Below are 23941 nucleotides of genomic sequence, written 5' to 3' on the forward strand. Positions count from 1 at the left end.
TTAGTCTCTTACTGTGGCTAGTTTATAAGTTAAACTTCATCATAGGTATGAATGTATAGGGAAAACACAATATATAATATAAATCATTCGGTATTATGTGTGGTTTGAGGCACTCACTAGATCCACTGCTAAGAAGCGACTACTGTATCCTGTCAGCCCCTTTTCATTTATTATCTGGAACACTTCTAAAAGGAGAACTCTCCTTCCCTCTTTGCTTGGTTACTCAGTAGTTCATACTCCCCCTTGTTAACTAGGTCAAAGGTGGTCAACTACTTGAGGACTCTAATGTGTACAGAGGTGATAACTGCAGAGTGCCACCACCTACCACGGCTGAGAAAAATGTGAGCAAGGAACTTAGCAAGTCAGAGGAGGGGAGTGGGCGGGGGCTGCAAGGCTGAGATTGAGGTATCTGAGAAGGGGACAAGGCTAACTCTGCTGGGACCTCTGCATGGCCACCACGGGGATAAGTCACTGGAAGAGGAAGGGAAGTCCTTTCTTCTTCCTCTTCGAGTCTTGCAAAGTCTCTCCAGCACCTACTAATGGCAGAGACTTACAGCGAGCCAGCGGACAACAGAGAATGGAGCATACTTCCAGCATCACAAAGGAGGGCAGCGGGTGGGTGTGGGGCTGAGAGGCAATAAAGCAGTACCTGGTCAGCTTCTGAACTCATTTTTTTCTTGACTCTTATCCCATTTCTCTAGTGTACCCTTTGCCCGATCCATCTTATTCAACTTCCTGACATCTCTAAGTTTTAGAGGGTATATACTCAACTTTAGTGACTAACTAGTTTTCCAAAATGGTTGTACAAATTTACCGTCCCACCAGTGTTTGAATAGTCCCAAAAGTCATGACCAGCCTTTTTATTTTCATGATTCTGTAGATGTGTGGTGGTAGGCTGTGATTTTAGTTGCATTGCCCTCACAACTAATGAGGTGGGATACTTCTACCTTTTTTTTTGGCACCTGGATATCCTCTTTTGGGAGATGCCTAATCAAGGCATTTGACTAGGTTGTGTTTCCCAACTGGGTTGTCTGCCTGTTTTTTTTTAAAGGATTTCTTACGTACTGTGGATAAAATCTCTTCATCAGTTGATGTGTTCCCTCTCTACAATTTACCTTTGTTTTTTCTTAATGTACAGTGTTGTTTTCTTTTTAATTTACAATAGTCCAACTTATCGATCTTTACTTTTATAGTTAGTGCTTTACGTATTCTGTTTGAGAAATCTTCACCAACCCCAGGTCATAAAGTGTTTCTCCTTTAATAAATTTTAGGGGATTTTGGATTTGTGTACATGGTATGAAATAAGGGTCAGTTTCAATTTTTTCCAGCACTATTTACTGAAAACCCATCTCTTCCTCCATACATTGTAGTGTTCATGTTACGATTTTTGGCTGCATATATATCATGAATAAATGTTAAATTGTATCATATTTCTATTCTGTATCTATTAAGGTGATATGATTTTTCTCCATTAATATAGTGATTATATATATATATAAATTGATTTTTAAGAGTTAAAACAACTTTATACTTATAGAATAAGCCCAGCTTTACTTATATTATTATTCTTTTATATCACTAAATTAATTTTACTAATATCCTATTTACAATATTTCAGACCACTAGTATGCATTTTTTACAGCCTTGCTCATGAGTGACACTGGTCTGTAATTTTCCCTCCTTTAATGTTCTTTTCCAGTTCTGATATCAAGGTTATAAACCAGACTGTGGAGGGCGGGGTGTTCCCCCTCGAGGGAGCATCTTTTCTGTGCCCTCTGCTTACCCCCAGGTTAGTTACCCTGGCCCTTCTCCCCCCTGAGCTCCAAGGGCCCTTCTTTTGCTTCTGTCACTGGTTCCCTGAGCCCACTTCTTCTACAGCTCACTTCTGCTTCCTCTGTGTCTTTCTGAATAAACTTTCTCTTATAGTTTGAAAAAATAAACTGGGAAGTAGTCCCTTTCTAGCTATTCTCTGAAAGAGTATTATTTCTTCCTATAGGAATGTAGGGGTTTTTTTCCTTGTGAATTGGGGAGATTTTCAATTATGAATTCAAAAGACATTAACATCCACTCATTTTAAGAACTCAACAGATACCAAAGTACTCAGATTTTGACAAAAGTAGTTGGTTGTGTTGTTCCAGGAATATGCCCATATTGTTTAAATGTTCAAGTTGGTTGGCACTAAACTGCTCATAGTATCTTTGTATGTTTCAACTGTCTCTGGGATCTGTAGTGGTTTTGATCAGAATTGGGTAGGAATTGTTTTGTGATCTCTTCTTGATGAGTCAGATTAAATTCAGATCCTTTATCTATTATCTATGACATTTGTCTTCTTATTGAGTTGTTCATATATTTAAAATACAAGCCTCTTATCAGAAAAATTATTTTCAAATATTTACTACCATTCTGTGGGCTGTCTTTTTCACTTTCTTGATAGTGGTCAATGCAGAACAAAAGTTTTTAATTCGTATAAAACCCAATTTATCTAATTTTTTCTTTTGTTGCTGTGCTTTTCTTGTTCTATCTAGACAACCACTGTTAAATCCAAGATAACGAAGATACACCTCTGTATTTTCTTCTAGGAGCCTTATAGTTTTACCTCTTACACCTTGGTCTTTAATACATTTTGAGTTAATTTTTGTGTATGTGCTTTTTTATCATTTTAATTATTTATTTTTAGAGAGAGAGAAGAAGGGAGAGAGAGAGGGAAATATCAATGTGTGGTTGCCTCTCAAGCGCCCCCTACTGGGGACCTGGATCACAACCCAGGCATGTGCCTTGATAGGGAATCTTTCATAGGCTGGCAGTCACTCCACTGAACCACACCAGCCAGGGCATATTTTATTGTATTTTATTTATTTTTTTAAATATTTTATTTATTTCTATCTTTAGAGGGGAAGGAGAGAGGGAGAGAAACATCAATGTATGGTTGCGTTTCGTGGGTCCCCTGCTGGGAGTTGGCCTGCAGGGAACCGGCCTGCAACCCAGGCATGTGCCCTGACTGGGAATCGAACTGTGATCCTCTGGTTCGCAGGCCTGCGCTCAATCCACTGAGCTACACCAGCCAGGGCCAGCCAGGGCATATTTTAAAGATTTTATTTATTTATTTGTTTGTTTGTTTGTTTGTTTTTAGAGAGAGGGAAACGGAGGGAGGAAGAGCTGGAAACAAATGGCATGAGAGAGAAACATTCATTGGTTGCCTCTTGGACTCACCCTGACCAGGACCAAGCCTGTAACCCAAGCATGTGCCCTGACCAGAAATTGAACCTGTGATCTTTTGTTTGGTGGAATGATGCCCAACCAACGGCGCCATACCAGTCAGGGCTGTATATGGGTTGAGGTAGGAGTCCAGCTTCATTTTTTGCCAGTGGCTATCCACTTGTCCCAGCGCCATTTGTTGTCCCTTCCTCATTGAGTGGTTTTAGCGTATAACACACACATATCATACAACACATATAACATATAACACACATACTTGTACATGTTATATGGCACTCCAGTTCCCTATTCCATTTCTCTTTCCCTCTCAGCTAGTAGATATACATTCTTTTATTATGTGTTCTTCTATTGATTGCACACATCACTGACTTAATAATTTACTCATTTTACCATTTCATGAACAAAGCAATGGACATTAATTCCATTTCTTTCTATGTGCCATTGTTCTAATTTATTTTAATTACATGTAACATACATATTTTTAACTCCACATGACATTAGTTTATGATCTCACAAGACATTAGACTATAATTATTTATATTTACCTATGTACTTGCCTCTTCCATTGTTCATTTCTTCTAGCATCTACAACTTTCTTTATGAGAATAATAGTCCTTCTGTATAAACAATAATCCTTAGTATATCCTTTATAGGGTCTGCTGGTGACAAACTCTCAGATTTCGTTTGTCTAAAATATCTTTATTTCCCTTTATTTTAAAGGACATTTCTGCTGAGTATAAACTCTAGCCTGCAGTTTCTTCCAACCCTATGTAGATATTGTTAAATAGTCTTCTGGCTTCAGTCGTTTCTGTTGAAAAGTTAGTTTTTTAGTTTTATTGGTATTCCATTCAGAGTAGTATGCATCATCTCCCTGGTTGCTTTAAACTCTGCTCTTTGGCTTTGGCTTTCAGCAATTACGTCATAATGTGCTCTGTGTATTTATTCTTCCTGGAATTCACAGGGCTTCTTAAATCTATGGCTTATTTCATCCATTTTGAAAAATTCCCCACCTGAATTTCAAATACTGTTTCTTCCCACTTCCTCATCACTCCTTCTGAGTTCCCAGTCACAGCCTATATGACATCACTGGCCACAGAGTCTCATGTGTATTTGATGATCTTCTATATTGTTCACACTTTTGTCTTCCCGTGCTTCAGTCTGGGTATTTTCTTCTGGCTTACCAGTTCATTTATTCTTTCTTTACTTCTGTCTAATCTATTAAATCTATCAATTTTTTAAGTTCATATATTGGTTTTTTTTGGTTTTAGAACTGTCTTTTGATATTTTTTTTAAAATTACTGTTTTGAGCGTTCTGCTTAAATTGTACAACTTAGCATTTAGTCTTATCAGCATGTTAATTGTAGACATTTTAAAGACTGCATCTGATATCTCCAGTATTTGGACATTATTGTGGGCTTGTTTCTATTACAGTGTTTTTATCTTTAACTCAGCCATATCTTTTCTTCCTGTTTGTCTGGTTGGTTTTTTAAAATTGAGTGCCAAACATTGCATTTGAAAAAACTTAGGAGATAAAATGGACCTATGAGGATGTTACTTTCTTCCAGGGAGAATTTACTTTTGCTTCTGATAGGGAGCTGAGCCTGCGCACTAGCAATTTCGGATCTCTTTAACCCAAGTCCTGACAGAGATGCAGGTGTCAGTTCACTGGGGAACTAATCACCGTCCAGAGTATACTTCTCTCATGCTCCAGATGAAATCCTGGGGATTTACCAGTCCTGAATTCTACTTGTCTTTTCTCCCTAGCCATGTGAATCTGTCAAAAGTTTGGTTTTTGTTGTTTGGGTTTTTTTTTTTTTTAGTTTTCAGCCTCACTGAACCTATAATAATAAAATATTATCTTTAGTCTCAGCATGATCCAATGAAAAACTTTCTAAAAATAAGAAGCCTAAGAAGACCTGGCTTCTAGTCCTGGACGTCCGCTTTGTCCTTTAAGCTGTCCCATGGTCATGCTCTTACTTGTTAAAGGATGATCATTTCTACCACTCACTTTGTCCAATTACTGTTTGAACATAAACTTCCATAGTGGCTAAATGGCAAGCAACATACCAAAGTGCCAATATGTTCATTAATTTAAATTAAGTTGTTTAACCAATAGTAAGCAGTAAGAACAGACTGATATGAGTTAGTGAGGATCTTAAGAATATAGTTCCTATAGAGTTTTTACATTAAAAATAACACAAACATTTTCAATATTTCTAAATCTTATAGACTATGAATTACCAAACAAATAAATGTTGGTACTTACTTTCACATCCCATTTTTGTGAAAAGGTTCTTCAGGTCAGGATGCTTGGTTTGTGATTGTACTCCACACACAAATATTTTTGTGGCATTATTATTTGTTAAGATTGACATATGGGCAGCTGTGTACCACGAACCTGTATTGACCATCAAGACATCATCATCCATATTTAAAAAGGCCTTGACAGAATGCACAGCAAGACTTCGAGATTTGTCCTGCAAGAAACGGTAGGGTCAGAATTTCAAAGGGTTGAACTAGAAGCGTGAAAAGCACTTGGTAGGAATCTTGGAGAGATACCTAACCCATTTTATTTTAAGACACGTTAAAATACAAAGTTAACAAAGGTAACTTAATATAAACTGATTTAAAACAATGCCCTTTGTTTTGCTTAAATTATGACTGTTACCATCTAACTTCTGTGCAGTGATAAGACAATGTCAAAATCCCCAATGAGTGATTAATAGATTAGTGATGTCCTGCCTTAGCTCCCATTCCTATCCATTCACAAAACACATTCATCTGCGGCTGCCATTCTCTCTTCCCCATTACACTGTGATCTAAATGGCTGCTAGTTCACAGAGATTAAAAGATGACTGAGAAGCATATAACAGGGGGCTAGACAGACTGGCATTCAATGGAGTGTTACTCTAACAGAAAGTCAGAAGATTCATCCCAAGAATATGGGTGCAGTGAAGGGATAAACCTTCGAAGAACAAGGTGAATCTGAGGTAAGTATTGGGATCTAAGGACATAAAAATTAATTTAACTTAATTTTTTGAACCTTTTATTTTTCATTTTATTGAAACCTCATATCATCTTATGTTCTTATCCTATATTGATAGACATTATACCCCTCTTACAAATCAAAGCTGTAAAACTATATTAAAGAGATGATAGGAAAGTATTATAATTACACAATTACAATTGTGTAACTGTAATTACACAATTACAATTTCAAAGCAGGATGGCACTAGCATCTTCAGCAGAACTGTAAGAAAGAAAATATATCACTGTACCTTCTCTTGAATCTTTCCTTGGGAGAGAAAAATATAACTCTTAGCAATACAAGTCTCCCCATCTATGAAGTCTGGGGAAGAATATGTTCCTCATGAATTCACAAAAGACAAAGATGCTAAAGTATAATAGGAATACTGATTGTAGAGGTATTAGTTTTATTCAAGGTAAAAATTACACCCTATAAACTTTCCTGATAATCTATATCAGGGATTTTTATAGAATCTATAAATATATATATATATATATATAATCAGTTCATTAGGTTCTAACGAACGTTCTTTGGGTAAGTAGGATTACTGGGAATCACAATGGACATAAATGTTAATTTACCTGGAATATTAGTTTATAATCTTTGAAGAGATCTATATTTAGAAGATCACTTTTAAGATGAGATGGAAAAATTAAGACATCATAGCAATGTTGGTCCACAGCAAAGACTTTACCACCCATGTGCGATACGCATTTTACTCTGTTGTAGCCTTTTTTCTTCAAATTATGATAAACTTCTTCAGGGCTGCAAATATACAACATCAGGTTGTAACACAAAATGAATACGTTAAAAATGTAGTTAACATTGGCATCTTTTCCTACAGTAAAAAATCACCACTGCATATACTATAGCTAATGGAACTTATAACTTAAGGCACCAATAAATTAAAAGATAGAGACAGAAAAGCTAACATATTTAGGTGGTTGTCCTTGGTAATTTGGTGAGAAGATTCTCAACGAAACTGTGATTCTCCAATTACTCCCCTGGATGTGCCCCATCCACTAAAAGGGTAATATTTCTTATCACATTATTTTAAAAGGTCGGCAATTTGAAATATGAATAAAGAATCTGGTTAAACTCCTACCTGATTTTACAAGTATTTATCCAAGCATAAAGCGGCAAAGTGGAGGCCCTTAGTTCCTGGTTCCTAACTGTTTCCGGAAGAATGTGGTAAATGGAAAGCGCATCATGTCTGATTCGACACCTTGCCAATGCCGCAGCCAATTTTGTCTTCGAACTAGAGACAGAAAACCCATTTCTGGTGATTATTGCCTGGAAGACAAGACTGTCAATTTTCTACTAGAAACACTAACAACTTATATTCCAGATTTTAACAAGTCCTTTCGTAATTCTAGGTCAAATTTTCATAGTCTAAAATGCAAATCTGCCGTATGTGAAAACGGAAACCCAACCGTCGTCCTTCCTCCTTTCAGCTGTTGCCGCCCCGGGACGGCTGTGTATCCCCTCGGACACTTGCATCGATTGCGGGCGGAAAGACGAATCTGATGCAGTGAGAGAGGCACAGAATTTATAGTCAGGCAAATCTGCAGGTAAGTGCAGATTCTGTCACTTACTAGCTCTGTGACCTCAAGATGGCAATAGTGCAGACTTGAAAAGACTAAGCAACTTGCATTAATCTGTAGCAAGCCCTCCCCAGTTCTGATTATCCCCATGCCCCAAAGTTCCAAACCACAGAAAAAAACCACAAGAATTGGTTAGTATGACCATGAAGACCCCATCATTTTTCTCAATCTCATAGACCCAACTGTACAAATGCATCCCCGTTGTACAAATAGCCAGAGCTTTCTTTTTACACGTTAATAGCAGTTATGTAATTCCTAAGCTTAAATCTTCATCCTACAGTTTCTCAGGGCTACAGCTGACAGGAGCTAGGACTGTGTCCTATCTCTAATCTCCCGGAGTGCTTCAGCTAAACCTCACCACCCTCAGGGCAAGGAGTGGTGGACACAAATGGTTAAAGCTTGTGCTCTGGAATCAGACCTCCTGAAACTGAGTTTCTGGCTACGCCCCTTTCTAGCTCTGTGACAGCGGATAGGTTCCTTTCACCTGTCCGTGCCTCCACTTTCCCATGGGTAATAATACGTCTTGGTAACAGTATCTACTGCATAAGGTAGTTATGTAAAAAGCTTCCTATAAGAGTGACTGAATGTAGACTTAATCAAAACTACAACCCATAAATAAATGCAAATGTGTAGAAGTTTAAATTTTAAAAAAGAGTAATTGCTACATATTAAATGATCAATACATGTTAATCCATTAATATTATTCCATTACCCGAGTCCTCTGGTCCTTCAATAATTTAAATGAAACTGCTTGAATGTCCCATAACAATATAAAATTGCCAACTTTTCAAGTCATTCATTAGGTAAAAATCTTCCTGCAAGATCGTGGTTGTTGGTATGTGCTTTCCATTAAGGTTCAACAGCATAACAATAAAAGTCCTAACAACAGTAGCACTTAACATTCATTGACCATTTACTAATCTGAATCTAATCTAAGCATTTTACATGCATTAATTTAATTGGTTAACCTTTTTATTAGTATCTACATAGTAGGTTTCTGTTAATATTTAGAATAAAAAGGAAAATTAAAACATATTTGTTCTTAACTAAGTAAAAAGTTCTTTTTTTCAATTTGTCAAAACAGTAGATTATGATCTACTATTGGAATTCTCATTTGATATGTTAGATTTTTCAAAAAGAACTATAAACAAAGCTAAGAAAATAAATAACAGCTATTTCAAATGAAGTTGAATTTATGTATGTACAAAAATTATTAGTAATTTTTCATGATTTTCCAAATACAAGTTGGATCTTACAGTTCAAACTTTCAAAAACAACTTCATTTTAAACAGAATATTTAACCTGTTGAAGACTGTTTTTAAAGGAACTTGGGAAACTTAAGAACTTTTCTTTTTTTCTCTATAAATTTTAACACTCATCTATATATTATACTTTATAGAGTCCTGCCAATGAAAATACTAACAATGATCCATATACAACATCATTTTCACTTTTACAATTACCTATTTAGAAGGTTCTCTACTTCTTGAACTTCTGCTATGGACTCTTTATTATCAGAAAGGAGACGAGCTTGAAATTTTCTATCTTGGAAATCATAGAGCATCACAATAATTAGACTGTTCAAATGGTCTGGCTACAAAGGGGAGACACACACAGGAAAGTATATAAACAATATCTAATAGCAATATTTTCCATTCTATTATTTTTCATAGGAGAGCAGGAATATGACTATTTTTACATAGTCTGATTGGACCAAGAGATAAAGACTTCAAAATAAAAAAAAGTTTAGTAAAAAATAAATCTTTCCAAAGAAGACAGTTTTTGACATATTCATCAAAATAAAAGGACTAGGGTCAGTAGTAGAAGGACTAGAAGTGGAAAAGAGTTAAGAATGTACTTTGAAGAGGTGTCAGCATTCAGCAAACTAGTTATGACTTAAACCTGAAGGCTTTTTAGTACTTTCTAAATAACAATCACAGACACAGATAATTATATAAAAGTCATTCACTTACTATTGTAGTACTTGGAACGATATAACTATCTATTAATATAGTTTCCAAAATATCTTGATCTGCAAGATAAGGAAAATGTCTGTTACTGACTATACCAAAGTTGAAAATGAAAATTTTGGAATCAAAATACACTTCATAAAATGTTATAATATCTAAAACATATCTTGATTTTTTTAATAAAGATTTTTTTATTTATCTTCAGAGAGGAAGGGAAGGAGAGACGGAGAGAAATATCAATGTATGGTTGCTTCTTGTGAGTCCCCTGCTGGGAACTGGCCCGCAGCCCAGGCATGTGCCCTGACTGGGAATCAAACCGCGATCATGTGGTTCGCAGGCCCGCGCTCAATCCATTGAGCTACACCAGCCAGGGCTTTAAAACATATCTTGGTTTTTGATAAAGATATAAATTACAATGACATTATGAAATGTTTTCAATCTTTATTAAGCTGGACCCTAACAGCCCAGGCACCACATGGAACCATAGCCAAAGGTGCATTATCTGAGTAGTCGAAGTAGTAATACAGAAATCCCAACCTTTAACTATGTCCTTTGAAAAGTATTAAAGAAGATCTCATTCATAATGTCTTATCTTTTTATGTATTGCTGTAGGCAATTTGCTAATATTTGATTTAGGACCTTCTATGTTAATGTCTATAAGAAATGGTCTCTAGCGTCTTGTGATATTCTTGTCAATGTTGGTATCAGGGTTATGCTGGCCTTATGAGTGGGAAGGTTTCCTTCTTCTTCTGTTCTTTTGAACAGTTTATGTTAAATTGGTATTATTTCTTAAATAGTTGGTAGAACTCACTCATCAAGACATTGGTAAAATGTGAGAAGGTCTAAGCCCCAAATTACAATTAGCCATGTAAAGATCTATGAGGAGAGTATTCCAGGCAGAGAGATGACAACAAAGTACTGAGTGGAATCAAGTGAACATATTTAAAAATCTCCGCAGGGCACCTGTGTTCCTTTTGTTCTAAGTATTTAAACCACATATACCTCTTACAACAAATACTTTAGTAAGTTGAACAGAAAGCTAGGCTAGCTTCAATTCAATGTTTACGGGTAACCTACTATTTGCACAGTACACACTGTATTTCAGTTTTCATTTGGGGGATGGGAAAAGGAAAAAGAAGCGTCTAACTTGGGAACAGAATTTTCCGAGGAAATCCTTTGGGAATCATTATGCATATCACCATTTCACGTGTAAGAAAAAGGAAGTTTAGAGTTTCACACCCTTAATACTTGCAAACTAGTTCCTATCTACTTCATAGTTTCTCAGCATGAGTCCCAATTTTTGTCATAGAAAATATAGTCATCAAAAGAATGAAGGGCTTCTAGGGTAGCAGACCTGCCTAGGCTGTAGAACTTTGAGCAATGGAGGTGCTGCTGGACTCCTAAGAAATGGGAGAGGCAGAGTGAACAAAAAAAAGACAACACAATTTTGCCAACATTGCATTTCCCCCCACTAGGGCTCCTGTCAAAACTGATATGTCTTTGGGCTGCCTTTGATATCATGCAGAATGTATTACCTTTGTATATCTACAACTTACATAACATTCTCACATAGTAATGTCCACATTAATAATAGCTGTATATTTTAGATAGTGCTTTCTATACTACGCATTGTTCTAAGTGCTTTCCACATATTTATTTAACTTTCCCAACAGCTCTATGAACTAGGTACCATCGTTAATTCATTTCATAGATTAGCAAAGGAGACAGAGAATGGTTAAGATGTTCACAGTCATACAGCAGGTGACAGATCAGGAACTCAAACCCAATCCCGCATCACAGTGCACGTTCATCACCACAACATCACGCTGCCTTTTTCTCATCTTCCTCTTATGGCCAACCAGAGTGGCTAAATAAAACACACTGCTAATGCCTGATTTGGGTAATCAGGACTTACCTGAAAATTGCAAACCCTGCCTATCCTATTTCAGCACAATATTTCCAATTCCCACTAATTAAAGCCTCTTCTCTTTAATCTGTTGAAGGAAACTCTGAATCCCCACTCCTCGTGTTTTCAGAGTGGAAGTTGTTCCCTAGACACATGCTGGGCGCTCTCCCTATCCTTTGCTCATCACTCCTTAGGAAAGAAAAATCAAGTATGTTTGATTGGTGAAATTAGAAGAAGGAACTGGACTCTATCTCTCCCACTCTTCCATCCCTCTCTCCTTCCCTCTTTTCCTCTCCCCATCCACTCTGCCCCTCTCCCAGCTCGTCTGCAGAAGGCATGCATGAATTCCAGGCTGCTCTTTACCACGTGCTATTCCTTTCATGAGCTGGGGTGGAGGGATCTCTGCACTTCTTCAGCTGTGCCGTGGATAGATTGGAAGCCTCTAATTCAGGAGTAAAATATTTTTAAAATATATTTTATTGATTATGGGATTACATATAGTTGTTCCATTTCCCCATCTTCACTCCCTCCCACCTGCATATTTCCCCCCCTTTAGTTCATGCCCATGGGTCATACCTATGAGTTCTTTGGCTTCTACCTTTCTTATACTATTCTTAGCCTCCCCCTTTCTATTTCTACCTACCATTTATGCTACTTATTCTCTCTACCTTTTCCCCCTCTCCCTCCTGCCCCATTGATAACCCTCCATGTGATATCCATTTCTGTGGCTCTGTTCTTGTTCTACTCGTTTGCTTCATTTGCTTTTGCTTTTATTTTAGGTGTGGTTGTTAATGATTATGAGTTTGCTGTCATTTAACTGTTCATATTTTTTATCTTCTTTTTCTTCAATAAATCCCTTTAACGTTTCATATAATAAGGGCTTGGTGATGATGAACTCCTTTAACTTGACCTTGTCTGAGAAGCACTTTATCTGCCCTTCCATTCTAAATGAAAGCTTTGCTGGGTAGAGCGATCTTGGATGTAGGTCCTTGCCTTTCATGACTTGGAATACTTCTTTCCAGACCTTCTTGCTTGTAAGGTCTCTTGAGAAATCAGCCGACAGTCTGATGGGAACTCCTTTGTAGGTGACTGTCCCCTTTTCTCTTGCTGCTTCTAGGATTCTCTCCTTCATTTTAATCTTGGCTAATGTAATTATGATGTGCCTTGGTGTGTTTCTTCTTGGGTCCAACTTCTTTGGGACTCTCTGAGCTTCCTGGATTTCCTGGAAATCTATTTCCTTTGCCAGATTGGGGAAGTTCTCCTTTATTATTTGTTCAAATAAGTTTTCAATTTGTTGCTCTTCCTCTTCTCCATCTGGCAACCCTATAATTCGGATGTTGGAACGTTTAAAGATGTCCTGGAGGTTCCTAAGCCTCTCCTCATTTTTTTGAATTCTTGTTTCTACATTCTTTTCTGGTTGGATGTTTCTTTCTTCCTTCTGGTCCACACCATTGATTTGAGTCCCAGTTTCCTTTCCATCACTATTGGTTTCCTGTGCATTTTGCCTCATTTCACTTAGTGTAGCCTTCATTTGTTCATCTAATTTGTGACTAAAATCAACCAGTTCTGTTAGTATCCCGATCACCAGTATTTTGAACTGTGCATCAGATAGGTTGGCTATCTCTCCGTCACTTAGTTGTATTTTTTCTGGAGCTTTGATGTGTTCTTTTATTTGGACCATTTTTTGGTCTTGACGTGCCTGTTACATAGTAAGGGGCAGAGCCCTAGGTGTTCATCAGGGCGGGGCAACCTGTGTTGCTGAGTTGTGACACTGTCTGTGAGGAAGGGGTCTGAGAGGGAACAATGCGCTTGCTCAGCTCTCTGCCGGCTTTCAGTTACTTGCCCTGCTTCCCACAAGCAAATTGGGCCCTTCTGGTGCTGATTCCTGTGTGGAGGAATTCCTGTGTGAATTCCTGTGAGAGCTCCAAGGAGCTCTCCTGTGAGGCTGTGAGTTTCTCCCGCTGCCTCAACCCCCACAGGTGTTTTCAATCAGTGGTTTGAGGCTTTATTTCCCAGCGCTGGGGCCCTGGGTTGTGCGGTCCATCCAGCTCCCCAGTTGTTTCTCCAGATTTTTTGTGCACAAATGTGGGACCGCCCAGCCTGCAATCCACCACCTTGCCGTCCGCCTGCTACTGCCTTGCCAGCCAGCTGCAGCCTTGTACGCCCCGCTCCACAATCCGCCACCTTGCTGGGTCCACCAGCCACCACCTTGCCAAGAGTCCTCTCTGCCCCTGGCTGCCTGACTCTGCCCCTCCTATGGGTCTTGGATGAATGTGTCTTCTTTAACTCCTTGGTTGTCAGACTTCCACACACTTCGGTTTTCTGTCAGTTCTGGTTGCTTTTTTGTTTTTAAATTGTTGTTGTCCTTCTTTTGGTTGTGTGAGGAGGCACAGTGTGTCTACCTATGCCTCCGTCTTTACTCCGTAAGTCCACGGGAGTAAAATATTTGCAAGCTACTTGACTAGAGATCTAAAGCCATAGCCACGAAATATCTTTTTCCTCTCTCTCAATTGGTTCCAAAGTGAAGTGTAAAGGAAGAGAGCTATTTATTGGACCCCCTAAAACTCACAGTCCATCTAGTTATTCCTCCCATTCTGGATAAAAAAGATAGAAAATGTTTCTTCTTTTGACTCTCTCCTAGGTTCTCCCTCTCTGTTTCTATCATGTACATATTTTCTTTCATATGAGGGGCCTCTAAAATCTTCAAGAATGTCGAGCCTCCTATAATTATAAAATATAGGTAGATTGGTTTTTGCCTGTATGGAAGGAGGAAAAACTATAAAATTAAGCCTCTGGGGCAAAATGAGAAAGAAGAGCCACTATTGTTTTTGAAATAATATTTTGGACCAGTACATACACGGAAAAGCTGATATCACCAAATAGAAAATCATTCTACAGTTAAAATAAACAAGGTGGGACCGTAAAAATACAGGATTGGGTATGGGGTTGATATCCTACCACCCTTTCAACCAAATGAAACACTTCCTTTCTTTGTCGTTCTTCCTGCTTGATTACTCAGGCACATCATTTAATCTCTTCCTGAGCTTCCCTCAGTTTTTTCATCTGGAAAATGAGCTCTTTCATCTCAAAGGAGTGGTATATCAAATGATATAAACTGTTTTGTGAATTACGAAGAGCTATGCAAATATAATGTATTATTATTGTCATTCAAGAGAATTGCTTTAACCTGTTAGGTAACAACCAGCGAGTTTAAGAGGTCATTGATCTAGAATCTAGATCATTTTTGAGTCACTGTGCAATCGGGAATAAATTCAGCAGCCCGGGGTGGCCGACTCTTCACATTCCAAAGAATGGTTTGGCCCTTCACTGGCTCCTGGAAGATAACCTCTATAAGCCCTTGGAATATCTTGCCTGATAAAGTGTCTTTTTTACCTGGGTCCTTGGGCAACACAGTATGAGCTTGACTTTTAGAAGAGAAAGAGATTGAGAAAAGTCAGAGACAGGGCATTCCATGTCTACATGTCTGACCCCCAATAAAAATCCCAGACAGCAAGGCTTAGGCGAGCTTCCCTGGTTGCCAACACTACATCAGCGTTGTCATACACTGTTGCTAGGAGAATCAAGACCGTCCACAAGACTGCACTGGGAAGGGAAAATACTAAACTTGAACAGGGTCTCTCCTGGGCTCTGCCCTATGTACCTTTTTTCTGCTGCTGATTTTAATCTCTAATCTTTCGTGTTAATAACTCTAACCATGAATATAACAGCTTAGCTGAGTTCTATGAGTCCTTCTAGTGAAATCACTGACCCTGAGGTTGGACTTGGGACCCCCAACTAACAACTACTAATTCTCAAACCATAGGTTAAGCATTTACAGAGTTTTTCACTGGCAGGTTAGATGATGCAGAAATGACCATGTTAATGCCACAGCCAGTTCCTGGTACTGAAAATTTATCAACTACTATATACCTGGAAAGGTTGGAAAAAGAATTAAGCCACCAATAGGATCAACAATTCCAGAGACATATCTTTCCTCAAGTTCTCTTTCTTTCTTTCTTTAAAAATATTTTTAAGAAATCATCTTGCCAGATATTCTTCTTTTAAAATATTTAGTATTCTATTCCTTGAAACATCCAGAGATTCTTTGAAAAAACACATTAGCTGCCAGTACTTTACTTCTATGACAGAAGTCAAAGTTAATAGTTATAGGCTACTCTTTATTACCTGCTTTAGCAGAAAAGTGATCCTGGGGCTATTTAGTAAAGCAGAAGTAGTGATTATCTTCATTTCAAAAACATACTGAGCCCCTTAACCTTTAAAAAGTTAACCAGCCCCAGCTGGTACAGTTCAGTGTCTTGAGTGCCAGCCTGCATACCAAATGGTCACTGGTTCGATTCCCAGTCAGGGCACATGCCTGGGTTGCCTGCAGGTGCTCAGTAGGGGGTGCTCAAGAGGCAACCACACATGGATGTTTCTCTCCTCCTTTCCCTCCCTTCTCCTCTCTCTAAAAATAAATAAATCAAATCTTTTTTTTAAGGTTAATCAGATAAATACGCTCCCTGCTTTGATAGCGCTTATACTCAAAGAAGGACATCATCAAAGGAGCAAACAATAAAACTGGAAAACATAAAACCCACCCAAAGGAATATACTTAACATTTCTATAATTAAGGGATTTTCTCTGACATTTTATTCCTCTCCTGTACTTCCTCAAAATTAAAAAAAAAAAGAGTAAGACGATCTGATTACCTTTTCATAGATTCACATGAAAAGGGACCATTTACCCGATCTCTCTTTAGCTTGTACATTAACCTTTTTAGCTTTCCTGCTCCTATAAAACCTTAGGAAAGAAATCCTAGCTTTTCTTTCCTGTACTGGGATTCCCTGAATCTATACCATATAAACCAAATAGGAGCTTACAAAATAACATGTGAAAGTGTTGATGATGCAGAAGATAAATGGGAAACAACAAGAGCCTCTAATATTTTAAAGCAAAATATCAGGCTCTTATCTTGGAAACCCACTGGATTTAGAAATTCTGGGTTTATTCCACTTGAACATTCAGAAGTTACTCAGATAATAATTTAAGCAATATATTATTATTATAAGAAGAAAATAATATTTGTACCAAGTAAACAACCAAAGCCATCTTACTGAGAATCTGAACTTATTTTTAAAAATGAACCTTTCAAGCAAAAGCAGGCGTGTAAAGGCCTATGACAATAATTTATCTGAATGGAATTTGGGGGGTCATTACAAAATATCAAATAGTAACAAGACCTTTTTATGAACTAAAGATCAAGAGAAAGAAAAGGACAATCAATGACACGTCACCAGAGTAGGGCCATCTAATTTGTGCAGAATTTTACATAAGACAATTTCAGGCTTTTAGTACTGATTTCTAAGGTAAGACTCAATACTCAATGAGGAAAATAAATGGTCTACAATAGAGTTTTGGCATTAACATTAAATACCAAGTAATCAACATAGATGCCCAGTCTGCATTTCGTTCTTGCAAGGAGAGATGTAAAAATGTTCATTTGACTCACTGGTTAGTCTTTAAGATTAAACTGGAGGAGGAGAAATGGTTAAGACAGATTTTAAAAGAAAAACATCACAAGCAAGAGAAATGAAAATGAAAACTAAAGGCAAGTTGCATCTTAACATCAAACAAATTTTTCTCTGTGTTGACAAATTCCTGGCTTCAGATTTTAACTACATCATCTCGGCAACCGAAAATATATAATCATGTCTAAGAAATTAATGAGACATTTTAACTCCACTGAACAATTGTTAACTGCCCACGTGCAAGGATGTGCAAGGCTCAGGAATATACTAAATATACTAAAACATATATGCAAATGAAGTTTTCTCTTTCAAGTTGTCTCTTTAGGAAGCCATATGGTTATCATTTCAACCATGCTGCTAATACCCGAAACATTTCTGGAGCTCCTTTTTATAACAATATTCAGTCAGTGTACAAGCCAATATAAACTTCGTAGTTTATATTATATTATAATACACAGTACTATATTATATTAAAGTTCACAGCCAGTACAAAAAACAACTGTCTCCAGGCCCTTTGACTGCTTGCTCTCCTGTGAACCCTATTTCGTTGTCCTGGGATCAGCTCTGCACTCAGTTACTAATCACCATGGAGGGAGTCTGACACATGGCATCGCACACCCTGAGGAAAATTAGAAAGGCAGACCCTACAAAAGTGTGGAGGAATACATTTACAAGCTCCCCCAATTAAAGCTATTGACTGTGAATGGGATCATGTTAATTGGGGTTGATTTAATTTTGATACTCATTTTTAATATATGGCACCTCATTCCAACCCTGTTCCTCTCCCACCACCCTCTTACCGGTTTTTAGTTTATATTTGTGAGAGTTCATACACTAAAATACAACATGTAAACCCAGAATGGAAAGAATTCCCAAGGAAAGGCGAACTATACTTGGGTGCTTCAATGGACTGGTCTTTTCCCTGCTCATGGAAATGTTTCCTTGCTCCACTTAATGACTGATTTACATCTACCTAAGGACAGCGCAGCATGCTAGGCAAAATCTACACTGAAAACCAGTTTGGGCCTGAAAGAACTTGTTTTACTGGAACTCTCCTAATTCCTTGACATTTGCAACTGACCAAAGATAATCATATGCATAAAAACCCAAACGTGGTGTGCCTGACGGGGCTGCACGCCACACATTCTCTGTTTTCTCGCAGTGATGACCTTGAGGCCGCTGCTACTCACACTTCAGGGCACTGAAAGCCAGCTCGTAGGACGAGCGCTGAAAGGATTCATCCTCAGACTCGAACAAGGCCAGCAGGGGTTTATTCCCGTACTTTATTAAGACTTTCTCTGGTGACTTTTCGATCCGAATACCCTGAAAAACGTTCGCTGCCATAATGTAAACGGGGTCCGGATAACCAGCTTTTTCGGGAACACTGCCAGAGTTTTTTTCGCTGGATGCTTCGTCATCCGACAGTGACAGGCAAGCCAGTTGGGAGAGCTCCTCGACCTCGTTTTCGTTCGAATACCGCAGTTCACTCAACTGTAACATGTTTGCCCCCTGCCTGTCGTCGATCACAACTCAGGTGTTCCAGGAAATGGTTTTTCTTCTACCTTAAGCATCATCTCTGTGGACAGAATAAGGTATCTCAGTAAATCAATCTCCCTGCAGGACCAGACTTGATGCCCCACTCGGTTGTGGCTTAAAGACTAACAGGTGGTGTTTGCTGGACGCCCTGAGCATCCTATACTTCGAGCCGAACAAAGACCCAAGAAACCTCCACACATTCAGAGGGAAGAGAGGTGGGGAATCTGCCCCGCTCCCACGAGACAGGCGACTTCTCCCCAGCCCAGCTGGGGGACACAGCTCCCCAAAGAGCCGCGTCTACGGCCCCACGGACGCCCCTTTCTCTAGCTCCCGCGAATCCTCCTTTACCCGAGAGGGCGGATGGTTCCCGGGGCTGTGGGGACGGAGATGCGGCACTGCGGACACCGAAGGCCGGTGTATGGAACAGTGCCCTCGGGAGCCCCGGGACCGCGGAGCGGCGAGTGAGGCCAGCGAAGGCCGTTTGGTTCTCCCACCAGCCGGGTTCAGGGCAGGGGGCCGGGGCCTCCGGGGTTTCCGGAAAGAGAACGCGCCGCAGCGCCTCCCCGGGGCCTCGCGCAGTCACCCGTCCCGGGCGTGGCAGCTAAGCGACCAGGAACGCTAATCCACAGGACCCGCGGGCTCGGGCCGCGGAAGGTACGCCTCCTCCGCCCGCAGTCTTCTGCCAGCCCGGGACCCAGGTCTCCATAGCAACCGAGTGCGGGCGACTTAAGGGTAGGAGGAGCCGCCGCCGCCCTAGGGCAGTTCCCGCGGGATTTGGCCGGTGCAGCCCCGACATCTGCGAGTTACTCCTACTTCTCCGGACACCCCCGCCACCCGTCCCTTCCCTCCCCCGAGGTCGAAGGGCCCTTGCACGGCTCCCAGGATCCTCGACTTCCCCCAATCGAATGTGGTCCGTGTTTCCCGACACACCCGGTTAGGTCCCCTAGAAAGCCAGAATTTTGTGTCGCTAACAACACCCAGTTTAGTGGGTTTGGCAGAGGCGCAGGAAATGATAACACATGAGTGTACAACTATTGAAGACAAGGGGAAAAAAAGAAGAGCCTTACTTTATTCCGTGTTTTTAACAACAGTAGATAACACGTTAGACGGAATCTTCCAGGGTAAATTAGAGATCTTTGCCAATTTAAGACGCACTCCTCCATTCCAGAAGTTGTCTGCAAAGAAAGGCGTTGCTGAAATGTTCCTACAAAAACATCAAATTTGCCCCACCCTCCAAATTATTGAATGCAACTGGGAACATTTAAAAACCTCCCCAAAGGGTTTTAATATAGCTACTTTAATTTTTGAGAGCCCTAGAGCAGAGCCTGCATCAAATAAAAATCATAAGTGTAGTAGAAAAAATACTGACTCTAGAATAAAACCAAGTGACTGAGACTTATATTTATTGTTGAGTTTTTGTGCATTTTAAACACTTCATTGGTAGCCTTTTAACCTATGTTATCTCCAAAATGCCTATTCTAAAACCGAAAAGGAAGGGAAAAGATTGCTGTTTTTTCTATTGCCACTTTGAAACTTCCCCAGCAATTTTCAGCAGACCTGGTAGTATAATAATTTTAATGCCAGTTGCATTTTCTAGAGCCCTTTTGCATTCTAATTTCTCTTACAATGAAAGTCAATGAACTAATGCTAACATGAATACGTAAATGTCATGCAATGAAATGTCATATGTCTGAACTTCATATTTCCTAGTTTAGAAAAACCTTTTGTAAAACAGCATTGGGCATTAAATTATGATACAATTTAATAAATCATGTTTCAAGTTTTAAGTGGAAAAAACATTAAATCTTTTTAAGAAATCCATAAAATAGATGCTAATATCTATTTAAAAGAAAAAAACTCTGCTAGATACTTGGTCTCCATAGTAGAAAGAGAAAGAAACCAAAGTCTGCAAGTTGAGTGAAGTTCTTAATTCCACACTGAGATCAGAGTCATATGGAGAGCTTGCAAGTGCAAGCCGTAAATTTAGCAAAAAGGCATGCTAAATATATTTAAGTTAAATAACCCTGGAGACCCTCCTAGCTACTCTTTGGGAACCTAAGAATCTAAGAATATTGTCCATCTGCTTTGTAGAAGTGGCCCAATCTGGAAAATAAACAATTTACATATATACTAACATTATTATGGATACTCGGGGATTCTAAATCCTGTTCTCTAGTCCTTCCCTTGTTATTTTAAACAAGAAGGGATAGACTTTGGCATTTGGTAAATTTATTGTGTGTAATCTTAGGTAAGTCTTTAACATCAGTTAAAGACTCAGTTTACTCAGAAACTTGGCCTCAGTTTATGTACCTGGAAGGTGGAGATAGTACAGCGGTATTCCCTTATCCATGGGGGATATGTTCCAAGACCCCAGGCAATGCCTGGAACCACGAATACTGTTGAGTAACATTATTTATCACTATATATAATATGTGGTGATAAATTTTGCAGTTTGGGGTATGATAGCAAAACTGGCATGAATTTCTTTTTCCTTCTGTACAATTTCATGGATGGAAGATTTGTTCTGGCACAGTAGATTTTAGCAACCTCAGCATAGAATTTTTTTCTTTCCTTATCAAATGCAGAACATTCACCTATTCACTTAAAGGAAGCATTTCATGTCTTCTCTTTGGTATATCTAAATTGCCAGCATCACTACTTTTGTACTTGGGGGTCACTAAAGTAAAAGAGGGTTACTTAAACTCAAGCACTGCGATACCACGCCAGTTGATCTGAAAACCTAGATAGCTACTGAGTGGCTAACAGGTGGGGAGTGTGCGCAGTGTGGATCCACAGAGCAAAGGGATGGACGATTCACGTGCCAGGTGGGACAGACCAAGACAGAGTGAGGTTTCCTCACGCTGTTTAGGAAGGCTTGCAATTGTAAATTTGAGCAGTTTATTTCTCGAATTTTCTGCTATTCTGTCACTGTTGACTGCTGGCAAATGAAACTGTGAAAAGCGAAACCTTGAATAAGAAGGTATGTCTGTAATGCTTGCCTTTGAGAATGTTTGTAAAGATTCACTGAGATGATGTGTGTCAAGAAGAGTGTCTGGAAAGTAGTAAGTGCTCAGTATTTTTTCCTTTTTATTGAATGTATTGGGGTGACACTGATTCACCTGTAATTAACAAAATTATACAGGTTTCAGGTGCACAGTTCCACAAAACATCATATGTACACTGTATTATATGTTCACCACCCAAGGCAAGTCTCCACACATCACCATTTATCTTCCCTACACCCTCCTCCACCAGCCCCTCTACAAGTGCGCAATAATTGTTAGTTCCTCCTTTCCCCCCTTGAAATTTTACTTATGAAGGAGCTTCTTGAATCTTTAGATCATAGAAGGCATGAAATTACAGAGAAAGCTAGTGTGCTGAACTAGCATCTGGAAGGTTTTTCCTAGAGTCCATGCACTTGGCTTGTTTATAAACACTTAAGAGACATTTTTGAGGTAGACTGGTATACAGCAGTGGCTTTGAACTTTCAAGCACCCGACGTCCTTGTTAAAAATGCAAACTCCTGGACCCCATCCTCAGAGATTCTGAGTAGATCTGGGGCAGAATCCAGGAGTTTGCAGTTTTGGCAGGTGATCCAAGTTATTTTCATAGTCAGCACAAAGACCATATTTGAAAAAGTCTAGTATAGTTTCCAAAAAGTACTGATTCTGATTCCACCTCTGTCTGTGACTTGGAAAATTCCTTTACCTTCTCTGGATTTTTGTTTTCCCTTCTACGAAACAGATGAATTATCTTGGCTTATTTTACATGTGAGTTGTGAGACTCTCATCTTCTTTTCACTCTCCTGCACATCCACCATGCAGTATCTCCTTGTCTGTCAGAAAAAACTTAAACCTTTCAGCAACTGAAACAGGGTCCTCCATGATCTGGCTCTAGTCTGCCTTTCCAGCTTCATTGCTTGGCATCCCAGAGCCATTCTCCAAACTTCTGTATCCTTATACAGGCTGTTAAAGTGCTCCCCTTTTGGTCCATCTGGTGAGTGCCTACCCAATCTTTGAAACTCAGTACAAGCATCACTTCTATAAAAGACTGCCTGATGCTTATATTGGGATGTAAATTTAGTCTCTGCAAAATAACCACTGGCTTCAACAAAAAAGAAGGTTATTTCTCACTTAAGTCCTGTTGCCATAGCGGCTGTCCTCTACAGTCGTCAGGCACCCAGACTCCGATTTCAGGCTGCATGTGAGGGCTTTGCCCTTGCCAGCTTAGTCCAAGATGGCTTACCAGCAAGTCCATTTTCAGCCAGTAGTTACAGGAATAAAGAGGAAAAGGAGCCCTGACCTGTGTGGCCCAGGTGGTTGGACAGGTCACCAGTTTGATTCCCAGTCAGGATTCCTGCCTGGGTTGTGGGCCTGGTCCCCAGTTGGGGCATGTGTGGGAGGCAACCAATCGATGTTTCTCTCACACATAAATTTTTTCTCCCTCCCTTCCCCAAAATAAGACAGGAAAGGCACAGCTATTCCTTTTAAGGATGGGACCTAAAAGGTACACACATCACTTTTGCTGACATTCCATTGGTCAACACGAAGTCATGCGGCATACCTAACAGGAAAGGAGGATGGTAAGTGCTCAGCTAAAAATCCCGAGGCCTGTTGCTGTAACAGAAGGGTAGGGGGACGGGGTACTAGGAACAATTAGCCGTCTCTGGCACTAAGCTCTACCCCCTGAGTCCTTCACCAACTGATCCACTCCCATGATTCCTAGAATGTCAAGAATGCTGTTTCTGTGTTCCCATAACATCTTGTACATATGTATATGCATTCATTCATTCATTTAACAAATGTCTATTAAATTCTTACTGTGTACCAGGCACTATGCTCAGCCCGGGAAGTAGAAAAGGAATGTATTAAAATGATCAGAGACCTTATTCTCAAGAAATCAATGAATAGATATACTTGTATTTTGGCACCCTTCAATTTTTATTATAAATATTTGTGCATATATCTGTATTCCCCTTATGTCTACTATCTTTCTCCCTGCACAGCCTGAACAACACACACACTCTAAAATGGTTTTATTATATCTTTTTATTTTTATTTTATATCTTTTTATTCCCAGATGCTGGCAAAACATCGCTCTTTTTCATATACACATACACACGTGTACAAGATTATATATATAAGATGTCTTAG

General features: G+C 39.3%; 1 protein-coding gene across 4 annotated transcripts in view; it reads right to left on the reverse strand.

Moving 5' to 3' along the window:
• The window catches only part of NSUN7 (NOP2/Sun RNA methyltransferase family member 7), a 38610-nt gene extending 19113 nt beyond the window's left edge, over nt 1-19497 (reverse strand). For 2 of the 4 annotated variants that reach the window (XM_037064278.1, XM_037064281.1), the window contains exons 1-7: nt 19137-19341; nt 18443-18828; nt 9822-9880; nt 9312-9442; nt 7350-7502; nt 6826-7009; nt 5483-5693 (exon numbers count right to left, since the gene is read on the reverse strand). In XM_037064278.1, coding sequence (XP_036920173.1) covers nt 5483-5693; nt 6826-7009; nt 7350-7502; nt 9312-9442; nt 9822-9880; nt 18443-18752 — 1048 coding nt within the window. In that variant the 5' untranslated portion in view covers nt 18753-18828; nt 19137-19341. Of the gene's footprint in view, nt 1-5482; nt 5694-6825; nt 7010-7349; nt 7503-9311; nt 9443-9821; nt 9881-18442; nt 18829-19136; nt 19342-19371 lie in introns of those variants that run through there. The other 2 variants (XM_037064279.1, XM_037064280.1) reach the window with 2 other exon arrangements.
• Between the last annotated feature and the right edge of the window lie 4444 nt (nt 19498-23941).

Source organism: Sturnira hondurensis, unplaced genomic scaffold, assembly GCF_014824575.4.
Source record: "Sturnira hondurensis isolate 20B ecotype Veracruz unplaced genomic scaffold, ASM1482457v3 Scaffold0015056, whole genome shotgun sequence".
Lineage (NCBI taxonomy): Eukaryota > Metazoa > Chordata > Mammalia > Chiroptera > Phyllostomidae > Sturnira > Sturnira hondurensis.